General features: G+C 46.8%; 2 protein-coding genes across 3 annotated transcripts in view; one reads left to right on the top strand and one right to left on the bottom strand.

Moving 5' to 3' along the window:
* gfra1a (gdnf family receptor alpha 1a) overlaps window positions 1-16,562 on the bottom strand; it is a 57,945-nt gene extending 41,383 nt beyond the window's left edge. The window contains exons 1-5 of one of the 2 annotated variants that reach the window (XM_078104879.1): window positions 16,374-16,562; window positions 13,858-15,963; window positions 13,129-13,434; window positions 12,289-12,369; window positions 3,685-3,822 (exon numbers count right to left, since the gene is read on the bottom strand). In XM_078104879.1, the coding sequence (XP_077961005.1) occupies window positions 3,685-3,822; window positions 12,289-12,369; window positions 13,129-13,434; window positions 13,858-13,921 (589 nt within the window). In that variant the 5' untranslated portion in view covers window positions 13,922-15,963; window positions 16,374-16,562. The remainder of the gene's footprint in view (window positions 1-3,684; window positions 3,823-12,288; window positions 12,370-13,128; window positions 13,435-13,857; window positions 15,964-16,373) is intronic. The other variant, XM_078104880.1, reaches the window with a different exon arrangement.
* Window positions 16,248-23,429, top strand: LOC120820749 (coiled-coil domain-containing protein 172). The gene is made up of 8 exons (XM_040178870.2): window positions 16,248-16,813; window positions 17,016-17,101; window positions 18,612-18,728; window positions 19,086-19,251; window positions 20,580-20,681; window positions 20,872-20,974; window positions 23,063-23,150; window positions 23,322-23,429. The coding sequence occupies exons 1-8, from the start codon at window positions 16,735-16,737 to the stop codon at window positions 23,355-23,357; spliced, it is 777 nt and encodes a 258-aa protein (XP_040034804.1). The 5' UTR covers window positions 16,248-16,734; the 3' UTR covers window positions 23,358-23,429.
* The last annotated feature ends 1,015 nt before the right edge of the window (window positions 23,430-24,444 follow it).

Here is a 24,444-nt window from a genome sequence, read left to right as displayed (position 1 = left end):
TCGGCGCTCTTGGAGCTCGGAGGGATTCTACCCCGGGTGGGCACGCTTCACTGTTTACCGTCTCCTTTGACCTTAAAGCCACTCGCACCACGTCCGTCTCAATAGGTGAATAATAGCGGCAACAACAGCGCACACACACACACAAAAACACACACACCGCTCTCCATCCCCCTCAGCTAGCACTGTCACGCCAGCTCCAATCATCGCAATACTCTTTCCGTGTGTTATTTCAAGCTCTCCCACTTATCCTTTTCTGTCTCGGCCTGCGTGCGTTCGAGGGCGACGCGTGCGTCAGCGGAAATGTGAGTGCGGATGCAAACGGGCGAGGGGCCCGTGTGATATTTGGCGAGGGGCTTGTGGCTCGGCGCCAGTAACCAGCCGAGGGGAGGGGAGGCCGTGTACGTGTCTCTGCTTGAAGGAGGAAGTGTCTCGAGAGTCACGAAGGTCCTGGACCTGCCCTGTTTTGTAAATGAGTAGTAGTAGAAGTTTGTTGGTTTTCTAAACCTCCTTTAAATATGAATTAACAGGTAACAGGTTACTTTACTCCAAACAAGCGGAAATATCTGTTGCAGATCTCATTTAGACGTTTTTAAGGCACATTTGTGACTTTGTGCAACATATTCTATATAAAGGGAACGTGTCTTTTGATCTTCAGTGGAATCATACTGAGATTTAATCATCCTGATGTTTAATATTATAAAATCTGTTTTTCCGCATCAATTATTTCAAGCAAATTCATTAGAGCCTGTAGAACTGGTCACAGGGCGTCACAAAAGGAAGGCATGCAGTGGTGATAGAGATAATATCAATGCTGATACATAACATAACATTTAGTTGCGGTAAATAAATTTCATTTTATGGATTTCAACAGGGAGTCAGACAGCCCGATGTGCGCTTGCAGTGACTTCACATAGGACACCTCGTGAATTATGCACTAACCATACAGCCAAATGTGACTGGTGCCCGGTGCACGATGCTCCGCACCAGGAAGGTGGAACATCTCCGTGTGACTGTCATCGTTTTAGCTTTTTCAGCACCGCGTCTCTGCAATCAATCCCCTCCGAGTATTTTCTGCCTATTTCTATATTTTCCCCATGTGGTGCAATGGGTTTGTTTCTGAAAATGCAAATTAAAAACGCTGCTATAGAGCTAAGTAATTTATTTACCTCCAGGCCCTTTCCTTAATTAATCATCTGTATTTTGTATTAAGGGCGTGAGAATTGTGCAGAGTTTAAAAGAATGCAATGAGGATAAACGCTGGGGGCGTGGCCTCGTGTAGCTCCTCTGACTAAGAACGCTGATTTAAAAAAAGCTCTCTCTCTCTCTCTGACAGTCGTGACTCATTCGGTTCTGGAGGAGAATTTAGTTGTCCTCATTTAACAACGCCTGGTCCGAAAGACAGCGGGCCGCCGGCCAAATCTCCTGAGCTGGCGAGGCAGCGAGATGATGATGATGATGATGATGATGAAGAATCACGGGTTCGATGCCCGCCGCGGCATCATCGGTCAAAAGGTGGGAACCGTGTTTTCTTAGTGTATAAGTGCTGGGATGGTGTCATATTCTTAATGTGTTTTCCCAAAAAAATATTCAAGTTTCAAAACTCTCCCATGAGGTTTTGTTCATGGTCGGGAGGTTCGTCACGTCGGCCATTGGAGGTTTTGTTTTCTACCTTTTAAGAAAATTGAAAAGGTTAGAAAACCATACTTAAAGATAAAAATAATGAGGTGAAATCTGATCTGAGACCAAAGGCCAGTTTCGGCTTCACTGTCAACTTGAAACAAATGATGCTCATGAAAGTGTTTAAGATGCAATCCATGAAGACAAAGAAGTCCTCTGTGGGATGCCGTATAAAACAATTATTACCTGGGACAATGAATCTTATTAAACAACCATTTTAGAGGAATAGTATTTACAATTAAGCCCCCAGCGGGATCTTTATTCCTGTCTGAGACCAGAGGGATTGAAGGTTTTAATTAATCTGAACGCCAGCATCCCGGACACACACAATGCAGACCGTAGCAGGAACATTTAGGCGGAGAGGGCGGAGCGACAAATCACCCCTCGCATAGACGTCTCTGTGAGACACTCCAAGCCTCTGAAGAGGAGGATGGAGCCTCGTCTACGACACAGCGAAGCATCGTACGTTAACATCGTCCCAAACGCCAGACGCCTCTCCGCTCGGAGGACGTTTGTGTAAATGGAAGCCGGACATGGGGGGGAAACAGGTACCACATCACCGTGTATGCCAGCCTTTATTGTGTATCCTCTCATCACTAAATCTGTACACTTCACATTTTCCCACTTGCATACAAGTGTTTTACCCACAAAATAAAAAAATCGGCGTCCAACACGGTGGACGGAAATGCCCGTGGCGGAACGGAGAGAGAAGAAGGCAGAGGGACGGTGTGTGTTGCCCCTCAGCTTTTAGTCAGAACGCACATTTCAGCACGACTCAACCTCACAAACCTATTGATGTAATCTCCCCTTCGGCCGAGACCCCTGAGCAGAACATGTGTGCGTTCCCGGTGTGTGTGCGCATCCCTGTCTTTGGCCCTTTGGTCTTTGGTGCGTGCAAAAAGATGGTGTATGTCCGTGGATGTGTGCGTGTGTGTAGATGTATTTGACAGTGAGAAATGCTCACGTCTTTGCGGTCTGGCGAAATAATCCATAACCGTGGCTGTGCACACGCTCTCTAGACCCGTATGTACAAATGAAAGAATGCAGAATGCAAAATGAAATATTTCTGACATCCATCACAGCCAGCAATAAGCTGTTTTTGCCCATAAAACTAATGTAGCAGTCACAGACACTGACTGCCCTCTAAAATGGAAATTCATAAGCCAAAATGGCACAGTGGGAATATCAAAATATGACACATCCTCCGCTTCGCCAAACCCCCCCTTCGCTGCCTAATGCCGACTCCCCATTCCATCCCATCGCCGCTCTTCTCCAGGGTCTTTCAACAGTAAGCATGTGCTGTAGAATCCCTTTCTGGAGGACGTGGCAGCCCTCCCTGACACAGACAGACAGACTGACTCCTCGCCACGATGGTCCAAAACGAACCACATCTTCAAGTGGCCGAATGGGATGCCAAGAAGGTTGAAGGCGGCGTGAGCAGATCAAGAGAACGGACATTACACGTCGCATCCAGGGCAGATGGGTAACAGCCGGGCCGCTTTATTTCAGATGTGGCTTTTACTCAGCCAGCACCTGAAGGCTTTGGTGGTTCCGATGTGGTCTGTTTCGTCTGGAACAACTTCAGGTAAACACTGTTGCAAAATAGGTTGGAAAGGGATAACCAAACGAACCAAGAGCAGACCTCAGAGCGCGCTCCTGCTCTGTTTCAGCGTTTTCTAACCCTCTGTAATTCAGTCAGAAGGGCAAAAAGCATATATTATGTTTAGTGATACTAGTGTTCTGCCTTCCCGGAGCAACTTGCACCGCCAGCAATGATCTGTTCTGATGATGTATGACCTTTCGAGATGGAAGGAAAATCGACAACCAGCAATTTGTGCAGCAAAGCCGCTGCGGGCGACTGGCAAAGTAGAAATTCGGCTGCAGATAAGATCCGACGAGGAATCTGTGTTCAGGCCTCTTCTCGGGAAAACAATCAGGCACGAGGAAACCACACACACACACACACACACACTCACAAACAGCACAACAACAGCTCTGGTTGTTTACCCAGTATGGCCCAATTGGGATGAGCTCTCCTGTTTCTACTGGGGTCCTGAAGGTCCGTGGAGGAGGGGCTCCCTCTGCCTAGATAGGGCTGTCCGCCCTGGGCCGAAGTGGCCGAGACGCTCCAAGGTTCCCCACCCTCTGTAAAAGATGCGCTTCATTCAGGACCGACAGCCATCAGGGGGGAGGCGGGGGGGGTGCGGTGAGGGGGTCAGCAGGGTTCACAAAAGGTCACACAGGGAGGTCAAGACTCCAAATGATAGGGGATGCTCACGGGTCAAAGAGGAGAAAAGGTCAAACAAGAACTGGAAAGAGAGCATTCAGAGCATTCAGCGGACGGGCAGAAGTTGCATTCTGGGTGTTTTCCAGGTAGGTAAAGGCACAAGGGGTTGGGGGGGGGGGGGGGGGGGGGTGGTGAAAGCAAGAATTGTGAGATTGGTTGGGAGCGCTGAGGAAAAGAGGAATCGTTGCAGCGCTGAGGGAGTATAGTTCTCATCATCTGCAGCAGAGACAGTAGGAGGAAGCTCACAGATCTTTAATGCTTTGTCAGTGCCAATCACAGCCAGTCAAGATCACGCGCCGTATCCAGCTCCACCACTGGCGGCTTCTCACATCCGCGAATTCCGTAACTCTGGCATCCAAGCAGCATGTGCTGCATAAAGACCCCGTCCGCAACAAGGGAACAATTCGGGTGGCGTTGGCCGCGATTACACGCTGACGAACCCGATCCACAGTCGGTGTGGAAAAAGATCACCGTTCAGCCCACTTATGTATGAAGAGAGTGTGCACACAACCGAATCGATCCAGCAGTCCATCTAGCCTCACGCAAAACAAGCCCGGGATGGAAGCATCTGAGGCCAGCTGGCAAATTGGGGGCATGCAGATATGGATTTTTAGTTAGGACGGCCATTGTGGATGAAACAAATGCAAATGTATGTGTCAATGCCCTCATTTAACATTTCTGCAAGCAGAGACAGGCACAGCACGAGAGTTAAGCTGTTGGTGTTTATTTTTATGAACGCTGCGGCTCCGTGGTCAAAAGAGGAGGCACAAAGGGAGAGGGAGGAGGAAAAGAAGCTTGAGGCCATTATTGTCCAAAGACAAGGCGTTTGTTAGAGGGACGGCTTTAATCAGACATGGGACACAGGGGGAAATAGTGTAAAATCCATCCGACCAGCAGGGTCCGGAAAGGAAATGTAAACTGCTTTGCTGCGAGGAAGCAAGAAAGCTCTGCAGAAAATACAATTGGGACTTCCTTCATAAAAATATATGAAGAAGGATTCCAGTGCAGGAAGCGTTGTGCATGACGACCACGCGCTTTAAAACCCTTCTACGACGTAGAAGTACAACTACCACATCGCCACTCAACCCGGAAATTGCTGGAGGCTAGTTGCCCTCACCAAAAGATCAAATTAAAGCCTGATTGACTAAGTATATAAAATAAAATACATTTTATTCTTCTTGTCATAAAAACAAGGCCTTTTATGACTCTGAAAATAAAATTGTTATGCAGTGCGACAGATACAAACAACAAACAACACACAACTGGACACCACGGCATCGCCCTGTTGGACAGAAATGCGTGAATGTATAAATTCACCACATGTGCTCATTTATGTGCCTTGGCTTCCACAGAAGAGCGCGTGGTCACACGTCTTCCATAAAGTTAAGCAAATAAGAGCCGTGAAATCAGACTGCCAGGATAACTTGGTCCCTGACGACTTTTAACCGCGAGATCCGTGTGGGAACAACGAGACTTGGTCAAAAGAAGTTCAACGTGGTGGTTTCCTGCTCGGTATACATGTGCTAAAACTTGGCCAAAATGTAGTTGTTTGTAGTTGTAATAACCTCAACTAATAAAACGAGTAATTATCCTCTCCACTCCCATCATGCACCATCTGCCCAGGTTTACTTCATATCCGCATTTCACACTGCACGGAAATAAGTGTTTTTATTACACCATGCGAAAGGTGTTCCGAGGTCTAACGTTAAAAGTGTGCGACCCATCCTCCTCCCGAGGGTCTCGTCCGCCCGCATGTGCCCACGTGTCTGTGTAGAACTCTATTCACGTAGGTGTGTGCAACTGTGTATGTGAAACGTTAATTGTCCATATTTGCATGCAGCATAAAGCAGCAGCGGGAGGCAGACCTCCCTCCCACAGATTTGAGCTGTCAACCGCATTTATTAAGTATGATGAATCACCGCTCCACTTTACATCCAATCAAAGGCCCCTCAGAGGGACTCAAATGTGGTCACCTTTAGCTAAATGATTTTCTTGGCCCGTGGTGGGCCAGCCAGCGATTGGATTGGCAACCTGATGATATGGCTGCTGTTAGAATTACCCTGCCAGAGGCGCACAGCTGGATCCGTCTCTTTTGAAACAGCGTGGTGAATTAAGTGGCCAGCTGACGAGTAGCTGCACGGAGGAGGAGGATATCAAAAGGTATGGTGAGGATATGCACGGCAAAGGGGTCCTTTGACCTTGCCCTAAGGCCTGAGCTAGCTCTGCCCCTTGCTGCACAACGTAGCACGCTTCATTATATCTGAACCATCTCTCCTGCACGAGAGAGATTCTCAAAAACCACAAGCTTCAGTCCATTTGCATGTATCAAAAATACACTCGTACGTTTCCTGGAATCTCTGAACAGGCTGAATAGCAAAAATGGATGACACAAGGTCAGCAAAAGCCAGTTTATTTCCCTCCGAGCTCAAAGACAAAGCTCCGCCTGGAACCGCACACCTCCAACCCCGCTGAAGGACGAAGCCTTTGATCTCGAGCCCAACGGAAGCACCCGGGGAGACAGGAAGCTGGGTCGATAGCTTCTTGTAGTCACAGCCTCGGGTTTCCAATCTAACACGGCGCCGCATTGATTAGGCTTCGGAGGAGACGAGGCGCGGGGACAGTGATGTCGGCAGTGGATTTGCGAGTCTAACAAAACCAACTCCGGCGCGGGCGACTGGGCGACGAGAGCTAGTGGGACAGATTTGATCTCGTCCCAAAACAGGCGACTTTCTTCTTTCACGTCAACGGACTGCGGACCACTCGCGGACTGAGAGACAAGTTGGACGTCCCGGTGCTCAATTAGCTCTTTTAATATTCTAATCGTACATAGTTTGGGACTGAGGATGTCTGTACCAAAAGTGGTGGCAAACGCTGTAAGGATTATTGTCGTCCATATCTATTTTAGACAGAACAGATTCAAGATATTTGTGTTCATTTATAAATATGAATATTTATTCTTGATTAAAATATTGTGCACTATCAATTTATGGAGCTTATTAAGTCATTGTGACTAGTATTGTTAGTTAGTATTGTTTTTACACATGAAGGTGTGTCTACTTTTTCTTCCATACAAAGTAAGCACTCTGGATGAAGATGTCTGGAAAAATATCCAATATAAGCTTTAGTTTCAAACTAGAGGCAGAGCTTTTTTGCGATTGTCAAACTAAAACTCTTTTGATGACGCAGCGTTAATGAAACCTCCTTCCTTGAGTCATTTAGATTTCAAAGGGGACGAAGGCAGCGTTGTGGGAAGTTATGCAAAGGGGTTCATACAGTTAGTGTATTGATGAGGTCAGAAGCGCATGACTAACGCCAAAACCACAGCGGGAAACTGGTGAGGTCATCAGCTGCGCTGCGCGTTCCTCCAACTGGGCGGCGAACCCAAATCTTTTCATTTTACTCTCTAATATCCACTGCAGCCTTGGTTTTCTGTGATATGAGCTCTTTTCTGGGGGTTAAACATCATCATTGTGTGTGTTGGACCATGAGCTGTGCCGGGGGTTTAACAACCTTTAGGTCTAGTAGGACCAATCATGTCCGGGCCAACGCGTTCAATGAGAGGTCACGAGTCCGTCCCAACTCGGCCCGTCCCAAACGGTGAGGACACAACCTGTATCTCTCAGATACAGAACAAATTATGTTTTGACCTCTGTATTCCCTCCCTGACTCACCCTCGCATAAACACACACACACACAGACACACACACGCACACCTTGCAGACAGACACGAGAAGGGGAAGAGGTAGCGGAAGACAGTCAGACGTTGGCAGCTCGTAATGAGAGTGACTTCCTCTGCAGCCAGTGGTTGATGCTGACAGCCTCTCAAGTCCCGCGTGTCGGCACGGGGGGGGGTTGGGAGGGGGTCGGGTGGGGGTTTGAAGCTTGACAGCCGGGACGCGCAACTTGCTGATGTTTTCACACTGGCAACACCCGCTGCAAGAACGCTGCAAGGTTGACTCAGGCGTGGGAGGGAGGAGGATCCGCTTGAAGTCTCGACTCGTGGATCAGACGCAGTATTGAGCTTCGGTGTATTTGGGCTTGGGAGTGCGTGAGCGGGCGACATTCACGGCGCCAACTGGGAGGAGGACAGAGCTTAAGGAGAGAGCTTAAGTCAAGCAAAAGGCGGAAAGTCAGAGAACACAGTTTGCGATCGCTGCATATCCGCCTAGATCGCCTATAGTTGCATTCACGTGACAAACCCATGTAAGGAGGCCGAGACAGGGAAAGACACTGAGGAGAGAGGGACAAATCTGAACGTTCTGTCTCCAGACTCGCGCCGCCCTGTTTTTAAGCACAAACAGCACTTTGATTTGAGTGCCGCCAACCTGAACACTTTATTATCGCTTCAAAGCTGCCAAACATCTGTCAAGAGGTCAGTCACAGCGAGGACGCCAGCTGTAGGAACTCATCTTTATTCATAGGTTACACCTCCTGGTTGTCGTCTTTTACATTTCAGTACGTGTCATTTAGCTGACGCTTTTATCCAAAGCGACTTCTTGCCACTGCCTTCGCGTCAATTAACCACGGGTGCTGTGGTTGCTTTAAAAAAAAAAAAACCTTTGTAGATGTGGAAATAGTTCTTTTTGTTAGGTCAAGCATACTCGGCTCTAGAAAGGAAAAGAAGTGGTAGATCATGTGACGTAATGTTGCGAAAGGGACACAAAAGGAACCTTAAACAGCCACTGTTTATGAATACAGTAATACACTCAGGCTGTGTGTTTTCCAGCAGCACGCGTGGGCCAAACGTCCACTTGGATCTCGGGATAATGCTGCGCGTTTCTCCCTCCTGCGTGGATCAGTGACGCGCGAACATCTGCGACTGCCGCTTCAGCTAAACTCTCAGCTTATATGAACTCAGGCGGTGGGATGGAAAACGTGTGTTTCTTCTCTGCTCTGAGTGGCGGGCGGCTACGTTTTTGTTTACCGGTGTAAAAAATAGAATGTGTGTTCACGTATGCCACGCGTGTTCGATGCAAAGTGAAAACCAACACGCTCGAAAAAGAGCTGACAAAGAGAGAAAAAGAAAGGGGGGCGGAAATGTTTGATATGGTTAATTAATTGATTAAAACACTAATGGGATTCATGAAAATGCATTGGACTAAACCGACCACTGCACGAGTAGCTGCTCATTTCCGCGTGTCCCGCGACTCACTGGACTCTTCCCCCTACGAGGTCTCCAGAAAAGACCTGGAAATAATTAGCTAAATCAACCCAGTGGAACGACCTCTGTGTGTGTGTGTGTGTGTGTGTTATCTGGACTGTTTCAATCATATAGTCACAGTTGATTTTTACAATGTCCGGGTTGGAAAATATTCTGTAACCACTTCTGAATAATTTAGCAAACTTGAGCTGACAGTGAGAAAGTGTTTACAGCAACTTCCAGGGATTTAATGTGACTAATGATTATGGATGAAGACAGCCACATTAAGACAAACGGCGCGGTGATGAATAGGATCATGCGAGAGATGTGCTCAAGATTCTCTCTCAATCCGCCCCACTTTTATTTTCCTTTTCCACGCACACCAGCCTTTGGCACCGTGTTAAATGGTGCTTTGTTTAAATATTATAATTGTGATTTTTTTGTTGTTGTAAATCAGCAGACACCACATATACATTCCCTTGAGTTTCACACGCAGTACACATGTGGCCAAAATGTCCCGTCCCCCTAACGAAAGCGGACTGACGCCGTTGGGCGTTTCATGGGGAAACAGGTGTCCGGGGGCGCAGCGGTGCGTGTCTCAGCGTCTGTGCGCTGTACGTATCACGAGAGATTAGTCACTTCCGTCCGGGGAAACGGGGCCCGACTATGGAATTATAGGATCATGGCGGGGGCCTATTGCTCCTATAGCTCGTACTGCCTCGCTGAGACTAATGTGGTAACCTGTCTTGAAATGGGGGGCCACAGATGGCTGACTCGGATCCTGTGAGTCCGAGGACCTGAGCGCATTCTGCATGAATAGAAAGTGTAACGATATTAAGTTGAAAAAAAGTCATAATTCACCTTTAAACATTAAATTGACGGTGTGCGAAAGATGTAAATCATGATTGTGAGATATGTACAGAGACCTCCAATATCACCCAACCTCTAACGTTCTTTATTGGCGCTCTGTTTCTTTTTTGTGCATTGATATTTCCGATACATCTCCCTTGTGCATTCAAGACGTTCGCATTGCTCTTAATGTGCCTGTAATGTTGGCGTCATCAGGGAGATTAAGCACAGAGGTGATGTCTATACATTTGCATGTGTAAACATACACACAGAAATGAGAAATCCCCGGGGAGCACTTTGCACATTGGTTGTCCTTTCAAACCGTGTGTGTGTTTTGGCTTTATTTATGCATGTCACTTTTTTTTTTTTAAGTTCCCTCGCTGAATCCGGTGCGCTGCGACCGGGGAACTGACGCGACGAGGCCGTCTGAGTGATCAGAAACAAGCTCTGAGCTCTACTCATGTCGGCCTCCATCCTTCTCCTTTTCACCCCACCCTTTAATCTCCTGAGCAAGAGCAGTGGAGGCAGTGATCTCATGCTCTCTCCCGTTGTGTCCTCTTAGGCTAACCCTGATATTCGCTGATTAACCGTCACCCCTGCAGCCTTCTCCTCTCACCCGTCCGCCCCCGACTGCCGCCCACAATTCTCCTCTAAAGATCAGCTGCTATTTTCATTCTAACTTTATCCCCGTCTGCTTTGTCTTATCAACCAACCAACTAGTTATCCACCCATAGCTATACTATAGAAAAAGGATAAACCCTGCATAGCTGTGGATTGGTCAAGGGGTTAAAGGTGTCCGAAGATAAATCTGAGCAGTTAGATTATTACGAAAATAAAAAAACGTCATTAGTTGATACATTTCCTCTAGCTTAATGCGGTCTTGTCTTCCACCGCTAAAAAGCCCTCAAATCAAACAACCTGAGAAGGTCGTCACGTAGAAACGTCCGTGGTCACAAGCCAAAATGTGGGAAACTGAAAGGCGTGAAGCACCAACGGTGATAGAAAATGAGACAAAGAGTTGTCCTCTTGAAATAAAGATCTTTCTCAACTTCTCCAATAGGAGGACTTCCAGATATCATTGCTCACTGTTGGACTCATTGATTAACTAACTCTTTGAACTCGTTGTTAATGTGATAAACAAATGAGTCAATGAAAATAATCATTTGTCAACCCATGAGCGTCCTTAAATGACGCTGACACTCCGATATGGTGTCCGATCTCCGCCTCTTACAAAGAGAGATATACAGCATATGCAAAGCCGTCGATCACTACCAAGTGGCATTTGGACATTAAATGAGGAGCGCCTGCCTTCAACGATGAGGACGACACCATAAATCTGTCCGTTCCCACTGCTGGAACGCACAGCGCCGGGCCGGCGATGGATCTCGCTCACTGGCACACTGATGTGAACTACGATCCCATGCTGCACTCGCCTCGGCATCCACGGCCGGCGGGCGTCTCGTCCTTCCCGGGACTCGCTGGGCGTGTTACGGGGCCAGAGACGTAATGAAGTGTGGCGTGGTGTCTCCCGTGAAAGTCCTCTTTTTTTTTCCTATTGGGATTGGTGTTTTCTCAAGGCAATATCTCTTAGGAAGCAGCAAATTAACGTGAAGTCGGTACCCAGGGGGAGATTTTGTTAATCTCTATCTCAACCACCCACATCATGATCTCACCCTTCTATGGGAGGAACATTGGATTTGGGAAAAACAGCCTATTGTGGGATAAAAACGACGGCGGATACGGCAGAGAAAAAAGGCTCCTCTTCCTCAAAAGGGGTCAAGATATCGGCCTGGTTCTCCGGCGATGCGGAGGCAGAGCAAGTCTGTTCGATTTGACACACCACTCGTCACCCGCAGTGTAATAATGAAAACGTGAGCAGCCACGTGATTGTGCCACATTCATATAGAGCGGGCCCCCCCCCCCTCGGAACGCCACACCGGCCTCCACCGTGGCTCCACGCAGTACCTGCGCGGCGGCCCGGGAAGCAGGGGATAACATCGCCATCTAGAGGCTCTCGCCGGCATCGCTCCCACGCGCCGATGAGATCAGAAAGGACGCTTTTCTCACCTCGCTCTCCCTGCGTCAGATCAACACGGCGGCTCTCTGGCCAACAGGTTTGTTCACGGCTCGGTGACACTCAGAACTATAGCTCCCCCATGCAAGGTGGCGTCCAGCGAGCATGCGATGGTGCCGGGGCAAAGAACAAGTGGAGAGAGAAACGGGCAAAACGTAGCGGAGAGGATGGGGGAGGGTACTCGAGACACACACAGATAACATTTCGGTGAGGGATGGAGCGAAAGCCTGCACGGGAAGTTTTCTGGTTTTTCATTCTTACCCAGGATGGGAGCCAGGCGGAAAATGTCAGACAGGCGGCTGTTCATCGGTGCGTACGGAGAATCCTCCAGGAAGTCGTTTCCTGTGATGGGGACAAGCACACGTTGAAGACAGACAGATAGATGGATGGATGGATGGATAAACAAGACCCCCCCCCCCCCCCCCCCGCTGTCCCCCATTAGCCTGACAGTGTCATGGGTTATTTGGGTCAGTCAATAGCCACGCTGGCACACAGCCCCCACACGCCTGATTAGGCAGGTTGGTCAGCTGTGTTGCGCAAGTGGGAGCCGACCCAGTGGCAGCGAGCTGGGTGCAGTTTAGGGACTAAAAGCCCCCCCCCCCCTGCTAGGATATAAGCTTAAAGATGGCAGCGGGCCTCACGCTCCATTACCTTCAAGGAAAGGGATTTGGGATGTCAGAAAAGTATCCCGCGGAGTGAACGCATTGGACTACTGATACATAAATATCTGTGTGCTACTTCCTGGGTGTGAAGTTTTGTCGGTTTGTGGCACAGCAGTGATCGGGAGGTCATAGAGTCTGGAGGGGGGGGGTGCCCCCTCTGTACCGTGGGGAGGAGCATGGGGGCCACTAATCCCCCTCACCCCTTTACTGAGCAGATTAGACAACCTATGCCCATTTCCTATTAATAGCTGCGGGCCATATACTCCTAATGTAGCAGCCCACCCAAACAAAAATCCCCAGAGGGACTGCAGCACTAACATTGCTCATTCTTCACTGCACCTGTATACGAAAGACGAGCATCAAATTACATAATTCTAAATCGCGTTGCTGAAAAGGAGTAAATGAGTTTTGCTTTTGCGGATAAAACCCCCGCACCGACCTTGTAACGTCTGGTAGATCCCCCAGTAGATGCGCAGGCAGTTCTTCTCCTTCTTCATGCCCCTTTTGCACCGGCAGTGGTACAGCGGGGTCTGTTTCAGCGCGTCCATGACGCTCCGGCACTCGTCCCGGGCCTCCCGGCCGGCCACCATGCTGAAGTTGCTCTCCCTGGCGCCGGCCACGCACTGCCTCATCGTGCGGTACTTGGTGCCGCACGCCTCCTCCTTCAGGCACTGCTCGCTGGCCCTCACGCAGTCCAGCCGCGGGGCGCCGGCACGCGCGCTCTCCTCCGCGTGCAACAGCACATCTGGAAAGGCAGTTGGTAACAGCGCAAATTAAAAAAAATAATAATAATGAAGAAAGTTATGCGCAATAAACACGAGTTCGGCTCGCGGAGCTTTTACACGGAGACACCTCCGCGGTCGCACGCTGTTTGTTGCACTATTTGGGAACTTGGTGACGCAGCTGGTTTTGGGGCCGTGAGTCACGCATTGATAACAGCGAGCATTTACCATCGCTGTCGTTATCATCTGGTGGTGCCGCGCCAGGTCTGATTGACTCCGACTTTGGGGTTTGGAGCAGTTCGGACCACGGATGCCTCCACATGTTACCCGGACTCTCAGTGAGCAGAAGCACCCCCACCCTCCATCACAAATTAGCCACTAAATACCATGGATGTATGGGCATCAATCACACAGCTGCGGTGGGGAATTCATCCAGTGAAACTTACCCAAAAGAGGCAGAAGGACGTAGAGCACTTGGAGGATCATCGTCTTCCTCTTCTGGTGGAACATAAACCCTCGTTGGACAGAAACTCGCCAGCTAAAAGCAACTTATCAGTAGTTTGACTCCCAGGGTACTTCCACTGTAAAGAAATCCATTGAAAAGACGTGGCAGTGCGCGCTCCGCTGTGCAAAACGGGTCCGGATCGCCTCATGTGAGAAATCCCCCCCCCCCCCCCCCCCCAATCCCCTTACCCTCCAAAGAAACAAAAAAAAAAGTCTCCAGTCCCGATCCTGCACTGTTTGTCGGACTCTTGGCGTAAAAGAAGTGTTTAATTGGTTCTCCTCTCTTCTTTTCCTCGGGTGCGCGGGGGAGGGTTTCGGGGGGGGGGGGGGTCTTCTCGCCGCCGGCAGACAAAGGGATCGGACCTGCGGTGGAGGCGAAACGGAAGCGCGTCCTCCGAGTCCAGCCAGCGGGGTGCTCTGCGTCCGTGCGTCTGAGCGCACGCAGCCAACTGGAGACGTGTTGGCCGCCCGCAGCCCATTCAGCAGGATGAGTGTGCCCCCCCCCCCCCCCCCCCCCCCAACCCCCCAGCGCACCGCACCAAAGTACAGTTATCTTATAATAAAAACGCGCACCCTCACACGTTTAATAATACAAACGCATACCTTCCTATCGGCAAACAACCGGATCACGGTGAAATGTAATAGAAAATAGATATTTTGCTTTGCATACGTCCTGAAGTGCCGAATACTGTGCCAGTGACATGACAGTGGCATTTTGGAAGTTTCGGAAGTTGCACGCTCGTCTCAGGCGTTATTTTACTCTTTTATTGATGTTTACTCCTGATAAAAATGTCCAGCGAAGACAAGAGGAAATGCAAAAAAAAAAGTGCCACGCAAAGAGAAAAAGTCCATTCCAGTCATTCAAACGCACAGAGGGCGTTTTAGATGAAATCTAACCGATCAACTCTATCAACTCTAAATGTGTGTGTGTGCGTGTGTGTGTTTTCAGTATAACTGTGCTGACATGCGAGAGGGCAAAGGGGCATTACCCATTTTATGACATGATTAGCGGACTGTAGCAGCAACTTGTGTAGCTTATGGACAATTCTTAGATCCGAATCCCCTTAAGAAACAGGAAAAACACGCGCTCGTGTTTCAGCTGCACAGCTGATCCACGGTATGCAAAGGACGCGCGTGGCTCCTCCCCCATCTGCAAAATGACAAACATTCTCCTGCAACATTTTGTGACGATGAAACACCCGGTTTTTATTTGATCTTTAATTTCTTTAAAGTAAACACCAGAATAAAGGGCCGGTTGCCCCCCCCTCTCCCCACTGACCGCACTGAGGAGCGTGCACACCCGTGTGGCTGTCGCCATCTGTTGGTGGTTTGGAAGTAAAAGGTCAAAGCACAGATTTGCAAACCATTTGTTTGTCATTCAAACTATACAAAGCCGCGCACTGGAGATGTCATGTTCGGAAAACAACGAGCATCCCGTTGTTAACACCTCTTGTTGGATCACAGCATTGTCAAAAGGGGGGCAGTTTTAACTAATAGAGCGCGGTTGTATAACGACGGGGATGATGCACCGTGCAACTTGTAACTCTGCCTATGGCTCATTGATTGCCTATAATATTCAGAGCCTAATCCACTTGGCTAAATGACCGGACTATGTCAATAAGGCCCTCTCTGCATTAAGGACAGGGCTGAATCAATCGAGGATGCTGGTGTCAGTAAATCAACCCCCCCCCCCCCCCCACACACACACACACATTCATTCAGAGATGGGATGAAATAGCTTATTTAAATGTCAGCGAATAGCCCCTGATAGAAAAGGAAGGCTGTGATTAGGTGGGTGCGATGAATCACTCTTGCAAAGTACAGTCACTTTTCAAAATGGCTTTCCATTTAGTTAGATAAACACGCCACGGGGCCGGGGTCCGCAGCTGTTTTTAGAGGGAAAACTACAGGCTAAGAGACAGAAAATGGGCACAGGTGAGCGACGGGCCCCGGCTACCATCCGGGATAATTGTCTGCTTACAATTTGATGACTTTGCTGTTCTTAAGTCTCCAAAGGGAACCTTGCCAGTCAGGGGGAACGGCTCAGTCTGGTGATTAATGAAAGGCCTCAATCAATACGTGATATTAATTTTGCAAATGCGTGTCACAATGATGTAGTCCTCGGGTCATTTAACGTTTCACACGGTAATGTGGCTCATGGCAGCGGCTCAGAAGCTTTTTTTTCCCCTTCTTTGCCAGTCAGAATATATTTGAGAAAAATGTAGGCAGTGAGTCTCAATTGATTTCTGTTGGGAAAACCGACTGTGCCTTTTTTAAAACTTTTTTTTACTACTTTACATTTTAAAAATAGTAATACTATATTTTTCAATGATGATACACGAACAATTACTTAACGTTATTAGTTACAACAATGACGTCACAATCAGACAGGCTACATAAACGTTAGGCCATAAATAGTTAACTTAACATTAGCTAACTAATGCTAACTGAAACGTACCTTAATCGCTGCTTGCAAAGACTTGGTTGCCATTCTATTGAGTCACGTTAAACGCTCTATTGAGTCAGGTTAAACGCTCTATTGGACACAGTGTTCTGTTTTACGTTTTAACTTTTAGGAAATGAGCTCCCACGGCTCATTGTTTATCAGCAAAGCTCGTTAAAGCTCGTTACGTTAGTAACGAGTGCAAAGAGGACAAACCAAACCGGTCGGTGTCATACGAGGGGCGGGGCCGTAGAGTCACGAGCGCCACGTCATAGGCCCAGTTTAAGTAAACGTTTACCCTAGCTACTCGCTAGTCCTGTTAGCTAGCTAGTTGACACTTTGCAGTAGTAACTCTTTGGTGCCGTATTGGTTAAAAATGAGTTTAGACACACTTTTCCAACAAATTCTTGTAACTGAACAACAGTTAACTGAACAGACACAGAAAGTCAAAGAAGGTAAGCTTGCTGCCAGCTAGCAACACCAGCTAACGAACGTTGACAGGCTAACGTTAGTAACAATGCTAACTAACGGCAACTAGTCGGGTCCTCAAATTTAAGGCTTTGCTCCCGCTTTATCAATCCACATTTCAGCTAACATTATCTATAGTGAATTTAATCTAATATTGTCTTTCTCCTTATTTGTAATATATTATTTCAGTCAAAGTAGCCATCATCAGATTTAATGAGAAGATCAAGAGCGCCGCTGAGAAGAATGAAAAGACCAATGAGGAACTGGATAAAACGGTGATGTTATGACACAATTAGCTTTCTCTTTCATATGGAGGCATCATGTAAATTCTGAAAACCTTTTGTGACTGGAGCAGCATTCATGCCGCAGTGTTAAATATCTGCCTTGTCTTTTTATATAATAATGTTTTTGGCAGGCTGTGCTTGAATGAATTACCAAAGTTATTAGTAGTCTGACACAAAATTGTGCCAAATTATACACTTAATCGTAACATTTAAATGGCTTTATAACTTTGAACCGTTTTATACTAATTATTAATAATGATTTCCTAAAAGGTTATTGTGACTATTGCCTGTTTCAGGGTAAAGTTGTGACGGAGCAGACTGATATTTGCACAGCCACGTATCATTTTGTTCTAGCTGCAACTGTGCTTTTCCAGTTAATGTTCATTTGGTGTTCTCCTGTAAGGAGCAGTCACATCCTGTCTATTGTATCACATGGAAAATATATAATTCAACTGCTCAAAATGCATTTACAAAACAGGGATTGTCTTATTGCTTTTTATTTACTTTGAATGTCTCAAGTTTTATCGTGATGCAATTTAAAGATAAATAAAATCAGTTACAGCAGTAATTGTTAGTGGCACTGTCATATGAAGGAACAAAGTGCATATTGGCATATTGATGAGCTGATCTGCTTCATGATTTAAAACACTTAATCTCTGCCATTCGTTTTCATCAACAGTGCAAATTTTCACTGCAAAATCAATGGTTAATTTCCACCGGATAACATTAGTGAAACCTTTCAGCACGTGTGAGATATGATGTCAAAGGCAGGCTCGTTGACCCCTCCGAAATATTGCTCACTCCTTCCGGTGCTTGTATGGACGTCTGAAAAGTGCAGATTGCTCTCTTGTATGAGTTATCTCTCTGTGTCTGAGTGTTATCTGCTTGAGAACGCAAGGCACTGATAACTTTGTCTGACCCCCTTAAAGTGGAGTATTAAAACTCTTTACATCAGATATGCAGGGAGTGTTTACTGTTCTCAGGACATTACAGTTTACAGTTCACGAGAGCTGTTTTACAATAATTACCCTGTTTAGAAAACCTGGAAGCTGATTGAGTTCTCTGAAAACTCACCACTATTTAAGAAACAATAAACTCACGTCCTTGACAACTCGACTAACAGACAGAAAAGTGTACGGAAAGTAATGCCTGAGGCTTCCTTAAAAGGCGCCTTCCATGAATTTCCCCTCCTACATAATTTGACAATTTTCAGTTCTCTGTGCTGTAGCGTATAATCACACTGGATGAAGAGAGGCTAAGGGAAGTAAACAAGACAAGTTTAGAAGTGTTTAGAGATTGAGATGGAGTATATGTACTGTACTCATCTAGACGGGAAGAGTGAATGAATATTGAAGGAAAAAAAAAACACGACACCTCAGTTAAACGTGGTAAAAAGCCTTTTTTTTAACTTCTATTTTCTCCTGCTGTGGGATCACTAACAATGTACATCCCTCTGCCAGATTGTGTTTCTAAACTGCCCCCTCATCCATTGTTGCTCCAGGCTCAGCAGTTGTCCGCAATGAGGCTGCAACATGACCTGATGAAGAAATGCGTAGACCAGATGTTGAAGAAAGTGGAGGAACTGCTGTGCCTAAGAAGCCAACGAAGGGAACGTCTTGTGGGTTGAAGCCTGAATCAATATTTACAACTTATTTCATGTCGGTTATGTGTAATATGAATACCTTGGGAGATTTTATAGAGTAAACTATGTGGAATAATTGTCTCCCTCCTTTTAGACAGAAAATAAGCTCCATTAAGTTACAAGAAAAACATTTTGGGTCTTTTTTTATATACTTTACGTTTTAAAAGAATCAGACCTCAGCTTCAGAAGATTCAGAAAGCCTGCATCCCACACACATTCTTCATAAATATATAATTCTGTGGATAGCAATAGTAGAAGTCTGTGAGGCATCAGAAGAAACTGCATTCTTATTATTGTTGCAAGCGTTTCCCGTGATCAGTCTTTTCATTACAGACTCAGATAAAGCAGGAGTGTAAAGAAGAGGAGCAAAACTTCCTTCGAGAGATCTCAATGTTCAACAGTGACTTCAGTCTCTGTGGGAACAGAAGCATAGTGTTCCAGAGCCAAACACACGCTGAGATCCTGGACCTGCAGAGGGAGGTGGAATCATTATACAAAGGTCGTAAAACACTCAATTGTACTGTTGTCATGGCAGATGGATGTTGTATGCTAGAATTATATATAGATAGTTGCAGAAATAAATCAGTAACTGGAATCATCACCGGGAGGACTGAAGATATAGTAGTTGCATTGTGTATAAAAGCTGTAGTTGGTGACTTTTATTGAGATATGTTTTTATCATATTTGTTCAAACTGTCTATGGCAGAAGAGCATCTGTGCAATCTGGTCCCTCTGCCTCCCTCTAGAGCTCAGTTGAAGAAGAACAAGGATCGGCGCCGAAAAGGTTCCGATGCAATTCTGCTCAAACTATCTTCTCTTCCGGTGCCTTTTCTCGTCTCAATTTCTATTGACACGCGTCCGTATTCGTGGCAAAAGTCGAGCCCAAACAAACAATCTACAAGTGTCACGTTAAGAGCGACAGTTCAAAAAACGTATAAAACGTAAAAACAACAAACAACTGCGGCTTTAATGCGAACATGCTGTACGGATCATCAAGGAACAGTTTGAAATACTGGAAAAGAAACTCCCCCATGTCTGAATATCCGTCCATCGGGACACCAAGTAGACCGAATCAAAACACGAAGCACACTGAAGCATGAAGACTGAATACTTCCGGTCGCGTGAAGGCGTGCGAGTGAAGACTCCCGGCATCTGTTAAACATATCCATCGAATACGAATTCACCCAAACTAAGTGAAAGGAAGTGATGAACTCCGACGCCGCTCAAAGCTGCAGCGGGCCTCAATTAAACCCAACAGTTTAATTTAGTAGGTAAAACCATGTTGGGACCAGGACTTGGTTTGTGTCCTGTCAGAGATCTACGGAGCAAAGTCAAAAATCACCTGACGTGTAACCTAATCCTTTCATGTTGATATTAGAAGTCAGTGCAGCAGCACTAATGACGCTCTGGTTGTGAACACACCACTATCAGTGTGTGTGTGATAAATAACAAGAGATAAACGGCCAGTGTTTTCAGAACCGGAGAAAAGTTAAGATACTTATGTTTAAGACCAGACAACCCCCTCGTGTGGTGATTGTTAATTCAAGATATCATATTCCCCCATAACTTTTAATGACAAATTATACTTATATTGTTCATTAGGTTTCACCTCCCTGAACAAATGAGGACCAGTGTCTTCACAGTATGTATCTAATCTGGGCTCAAGGGAACAGAAGTTTCATATTGTTTGTAGAGTTAACATGAATTAAAAACAAAAAGCCCACATGGTTTTCCCTGGGTAGGATGCTTTCACTGTGAGCATTCTGAACCTTCGCCCTTTCATCATCCTAGAGGCCTAAATAGGATTCATCTGTTCTGCCCTTACAGAGATGGAGCTGATGAGCCGCAGGAACAACCACACGAGCGCCATGCAGGTGGAGAGGCGAGCGCTCCAGCTCACGCTGCGGGGCCTGGAACGCACCCAGAGAGGTGAATAAACCAAACGCTCCCGCCGTGTTATTAATGGGGTGCTTTTTTAATATTGTTTATATTTCTTTTTTCGAACTTCAACTGCAGTAAAGTCAAATGTATATAAAACCAGAGTGAAAGCTACATTAATTAATTAATGTGGACGTGCTGCCAAAAGCAAAGTCATGTGATCTATTATTCCCGCCCGCAGACCTGGAGCAGCGATTGATTGAAGCCGAAGCAACAACGGCGTCTCTGAGAGCCGAGCGCCTGTCGGTGAGCCGCAGACCTCTCACTGACGCCACCTGTCTCAGGTTAGTGACATCCGTACGGGGTCACGTCAGTCTCAACGATTGCAAACGCGCACAGAACGACTCACAAATGAAAACCGGAAGATTCCCAATTCACAACCCACATACAAAATGTGAAGCGATCCTCAAATATAAATCATAACTTATTCCTGTGTGCATTGAAATGTATTTGTTAATGATCCGACCTCATACATCCGTTCGTATTCTGACGCAGCGGAGCCTCAATCCGAATGAAATGTCCCTGTCTGAGCCGCGGGGATGTGCAGGTGGTCTTTGCGTCAGTAGGCGAAGGGCCGTCGCTGCAATCTCCCTCCTTTCATCTCGGCGCCGCTTCGCCCGCTTACTCTCGGGTGCTCTGTGCACTCGCAGAACGACAGGAAGGGAATCGCAGCGCCCTGCGGGCTCGTTAGACAGACGCTGTTATTTACTGGGGGTGTAGCCGAATCCCCCCCCGAGAGAAGTGCTGAGTACACCAGTGGGCCCCCCTCCTCCTTCCCCCGCTGCCGGTGTTTCTCTCTCTGCTTCCTGATGGCTCCAGTCCAAATCCAGAAGTGTAAATAACAACATTAGGACCATTTGGCTTAATTAAGGCTTTGATCCGAGATGTATTTCATTCAGTCAACGAGGTGGTGTGGGGGGGGGGGGGGGGGGGGGGCTGTGGCTAATGTGATTGATGCAGGCAGGTCTTAAAGGGAAGAGGAATGAGGGGCGGTGAGCATTTCCACCAAACGCTTATCCAGCAAATTACCAGAGAAATGTTTTTTAGTTAAAATCTGGTGTTGGACTTCTGATTATTAAGATGTTAGTTGGGACGCGTGTTTTTGTGCCTTGACACAGATGGAGAGAGTCATGCTCTCATTTGGGGTTTAATTGGGTTGAGATTTGGTAACCGAAGACCTTAGCATAGCACGCCGGACATAACTGAAACACACTCAAACCATTCTGTGGCCTCTGCTACTCTTCACTTAATTGCCAGCTATAGATATGCAGGGAAAGAACTCTTTTCCTCTCAAACAGTGCCGAGCATTTGGTGAACCTTCGGACACGGAGCTGGACGGCCTCATTTCGAACAGCTCCACACGTCCAAGCCGTACCTTCTCGACACGACGCTGGTTTTTAAGAAATGATAAAGTGGCGCTTACAAACCACTGAAGACCGTATGGGCGGCATCAGGAAGACGGGGAAACAAACGGCCAGCAAAGCGCCCGCTGGTCACGGTGCAACAGGAGGTGGTCGTAGGTTATGAACAGAGGACCCCCCCCTCCATTGAAACACCACGTCCAATTAAAGAGGAGATGAATAGTGGTAACTGCTGGTAACGTTATTGCTGATGCCGCTACTTTGGATAATGTTTCCTCTCCGCGATACCGCGGCTGTGAAGTGATTGACAAATCCCCGAAAACCCATCTAGATGACGGTTCATTCATTTAAACATGTTAACGCTCCCCCCCCCGTACCCCCGGGACACGTCCTCCCCCCTCCTGACGCAGGCACGTTTCATAACCCTTTGTTTTGCCTCCTCGTTATTTACAGTTCTCCTCTCGCCTGCTTTAAATCACGCGTGTGGGTAGCGTGTTCATCCGCCGAGCCTCTTTAAGAGAACCGGCTCGTCTGTTATCTGCCCAAGAAGTGCTGAGGACGAGGATCTCATGGTCCATCGATCCTGTCTCTTTATAACGCAGGTTTAACCCCCCCCCTTTATTGATGGTTGGCGCATCTCCGCTTGCAGATCGTTCGCCGTCGTATCGTAGAGGACAAAAAGTAAATCTTAAACACTCAATCGTTGTGCTCAGGGATTTAGGAGTCAGAAGTTGTATGTATTGTTTCCGTCGGTCCGTCGGGTCCTCGCCGAGGCCTCGGGTCCACAACAAGCTGGACTGAGTGATGAAATCATTCACGTTGATGAAATCATGGGGCGCAATATTTCCTCTACACTTGGAAGTGGATTGTTACACCTGTCAGGTGGAATAAAAAGACCAAACCTGCTATTCAGGACCAGACCACTTGTGACTGCTTTTAGGAGTATTTTCTTCTTCTTCTTCTTCTTCTTCTTCCTGTCCTTCCAGTTACTGACATGTCATTCTTGCCCAGGCTGAGGAAGGAGCTGGAGATGCATAAAGAAGAAGAGCTGGAGCTGCTGCGAGAGGCGCTCAGCTCCGAGATCCACTTCCTGAAGTCGGTAAGCCGCTTTTATTCAGCCTGATAAAACTGGTGTGTTCATATTGGACCAGCATCACATACGTTCATTGGTGTAACACACTGTTTATTCATTTTCATGAAGTTACCTGAGAGGGAGTTCAAAAGTCATTCATGTTCATTCTTTGAGTCTTTTTTCTTCTTCTATGAGCAGAAGCTGGACGGCAGCCAGGGAGCAGAGCAGCATTAGGTTTGGCACAATGAGGAGACAAAGACACTCAAAGCCAACGTGAACATGAATAAAGAGGATGGAACAAACACAGCGGGATAATTGGAGAGGGTGTTATTTAACATTTACTTTAAAAGTGACATGAAAAGAGCTAATTCCCTTCTGAGAGCCGCCTGGGTCGGAACAAAAAACGCTTTGTAAATGTTGCTGTTGTGTGTGATGTACCGAGTGGAAGATGACATTAGAAATGAAACCATTTGGTTATTTTCTCCTCTTTTTTTGTGAAGCCCAAACAAAAAGCGTGCAGATCTGTCTGAGCCAGTTTGCTTCAGTGAGGAATATTGGTGGTTACATGTTGCGTGTTCCATTGCTGTCAGATTCAAAAAGTGATTGTATACCGCCCCCTAGTGTACAAAAGGGCACATTGGGTCAAGACAGAATCTCACTTACTGGATTTGAAGAGATGTAAAAAGAAAAAAAGATCATAGCAGGTGAATGCCAAACGGGTTGATTTGAATTGAATCTTTGACTTTGGGTTTAGAACATGTTGGAGTTGTTAACCCGAGTTGAGGTCCGGCTCGTTCACAGCGTCTTTATGGACTCGTCTAAATTTGTTGGAATTTAAAAAGTCTCTTTATTCACGCAAACTAAAGGAAACCGAGGTGCGTGGGCAGCGTTGTTTGGGATGTTTAGAGGGAAGTCTCATCCGTGAAGGAGAAGATTGTGTTGTGCACATTTTTGTTATGCAATTGTTGCACCAACCTTTATTGCGATATGCAATATTATTGCAAATAGATGTCACGTGTTGGTGTCCGCTCTGCCTCCGACAGTGAAAGCAGACGAGAGAGAAGCGCGATCGACTCAAATCAATATCGCACCACCAAAAATGAATATCGCACTTGTTTTCATATATTGTGCGATAAGTCAAAATATTGCATATCGCCTGTGTGCAAATGAACCTTCCCTCAACACGTTTCTGCCATTTCTTTAAACCAGCCATTTCAAAGACAAACCTTTTTACGCACGTGCTGTTAAAAAAATACCTTTGTAATCACTTACCAGTCAATTACTGTGATAGAGACCAGATATATGCACTTAAGTCTTTTTT

Source organism: Gasterosteus aculeatus, chromosome 6 (assembly GCF_964276395.1).
Source record: "Gasterosteus aculeatus chromosome 6, fGasAcu3.hap1.1, whole genome shotgun sequence".
Lineage (NCBI taxonomy): Eukaryota > Metazoa > Chordata > Actinopteri > Perciformes > Gasterosteidae > Gasterosteus > Gasterosteus aculeatus.
The sequence above is the reverse complement of the archived record's forward strand: the minus strand, read 5'-3'. Positions and strand labels throughout refer to the sequence as shown.

Bases quoted from the DNA above. Each gene is read 5' to 3' on its own strand.
- LOC120820749 (XM_040178870.2), top strand. From the start codon at position 16,735: ATGAGTTTAGACACACTTTTCCAACAAATTCTTGTAACTGAACAACAG. The intron at 20,682-20,871 runs GTGAATAAACCA...TCCCGCCCGCAG, and splicing joins CCTGGAACGCACCCAGAGAG to ACCTGGAGCAGCGATTGATT. The intron at 23,151-23,321 runs GTAAGCCGCTTT...TTCTATGAGCAG, and splicing joins AGATCCACTTCCTGAAGTCG to AAGCTGGACGGCAGCCAGGG.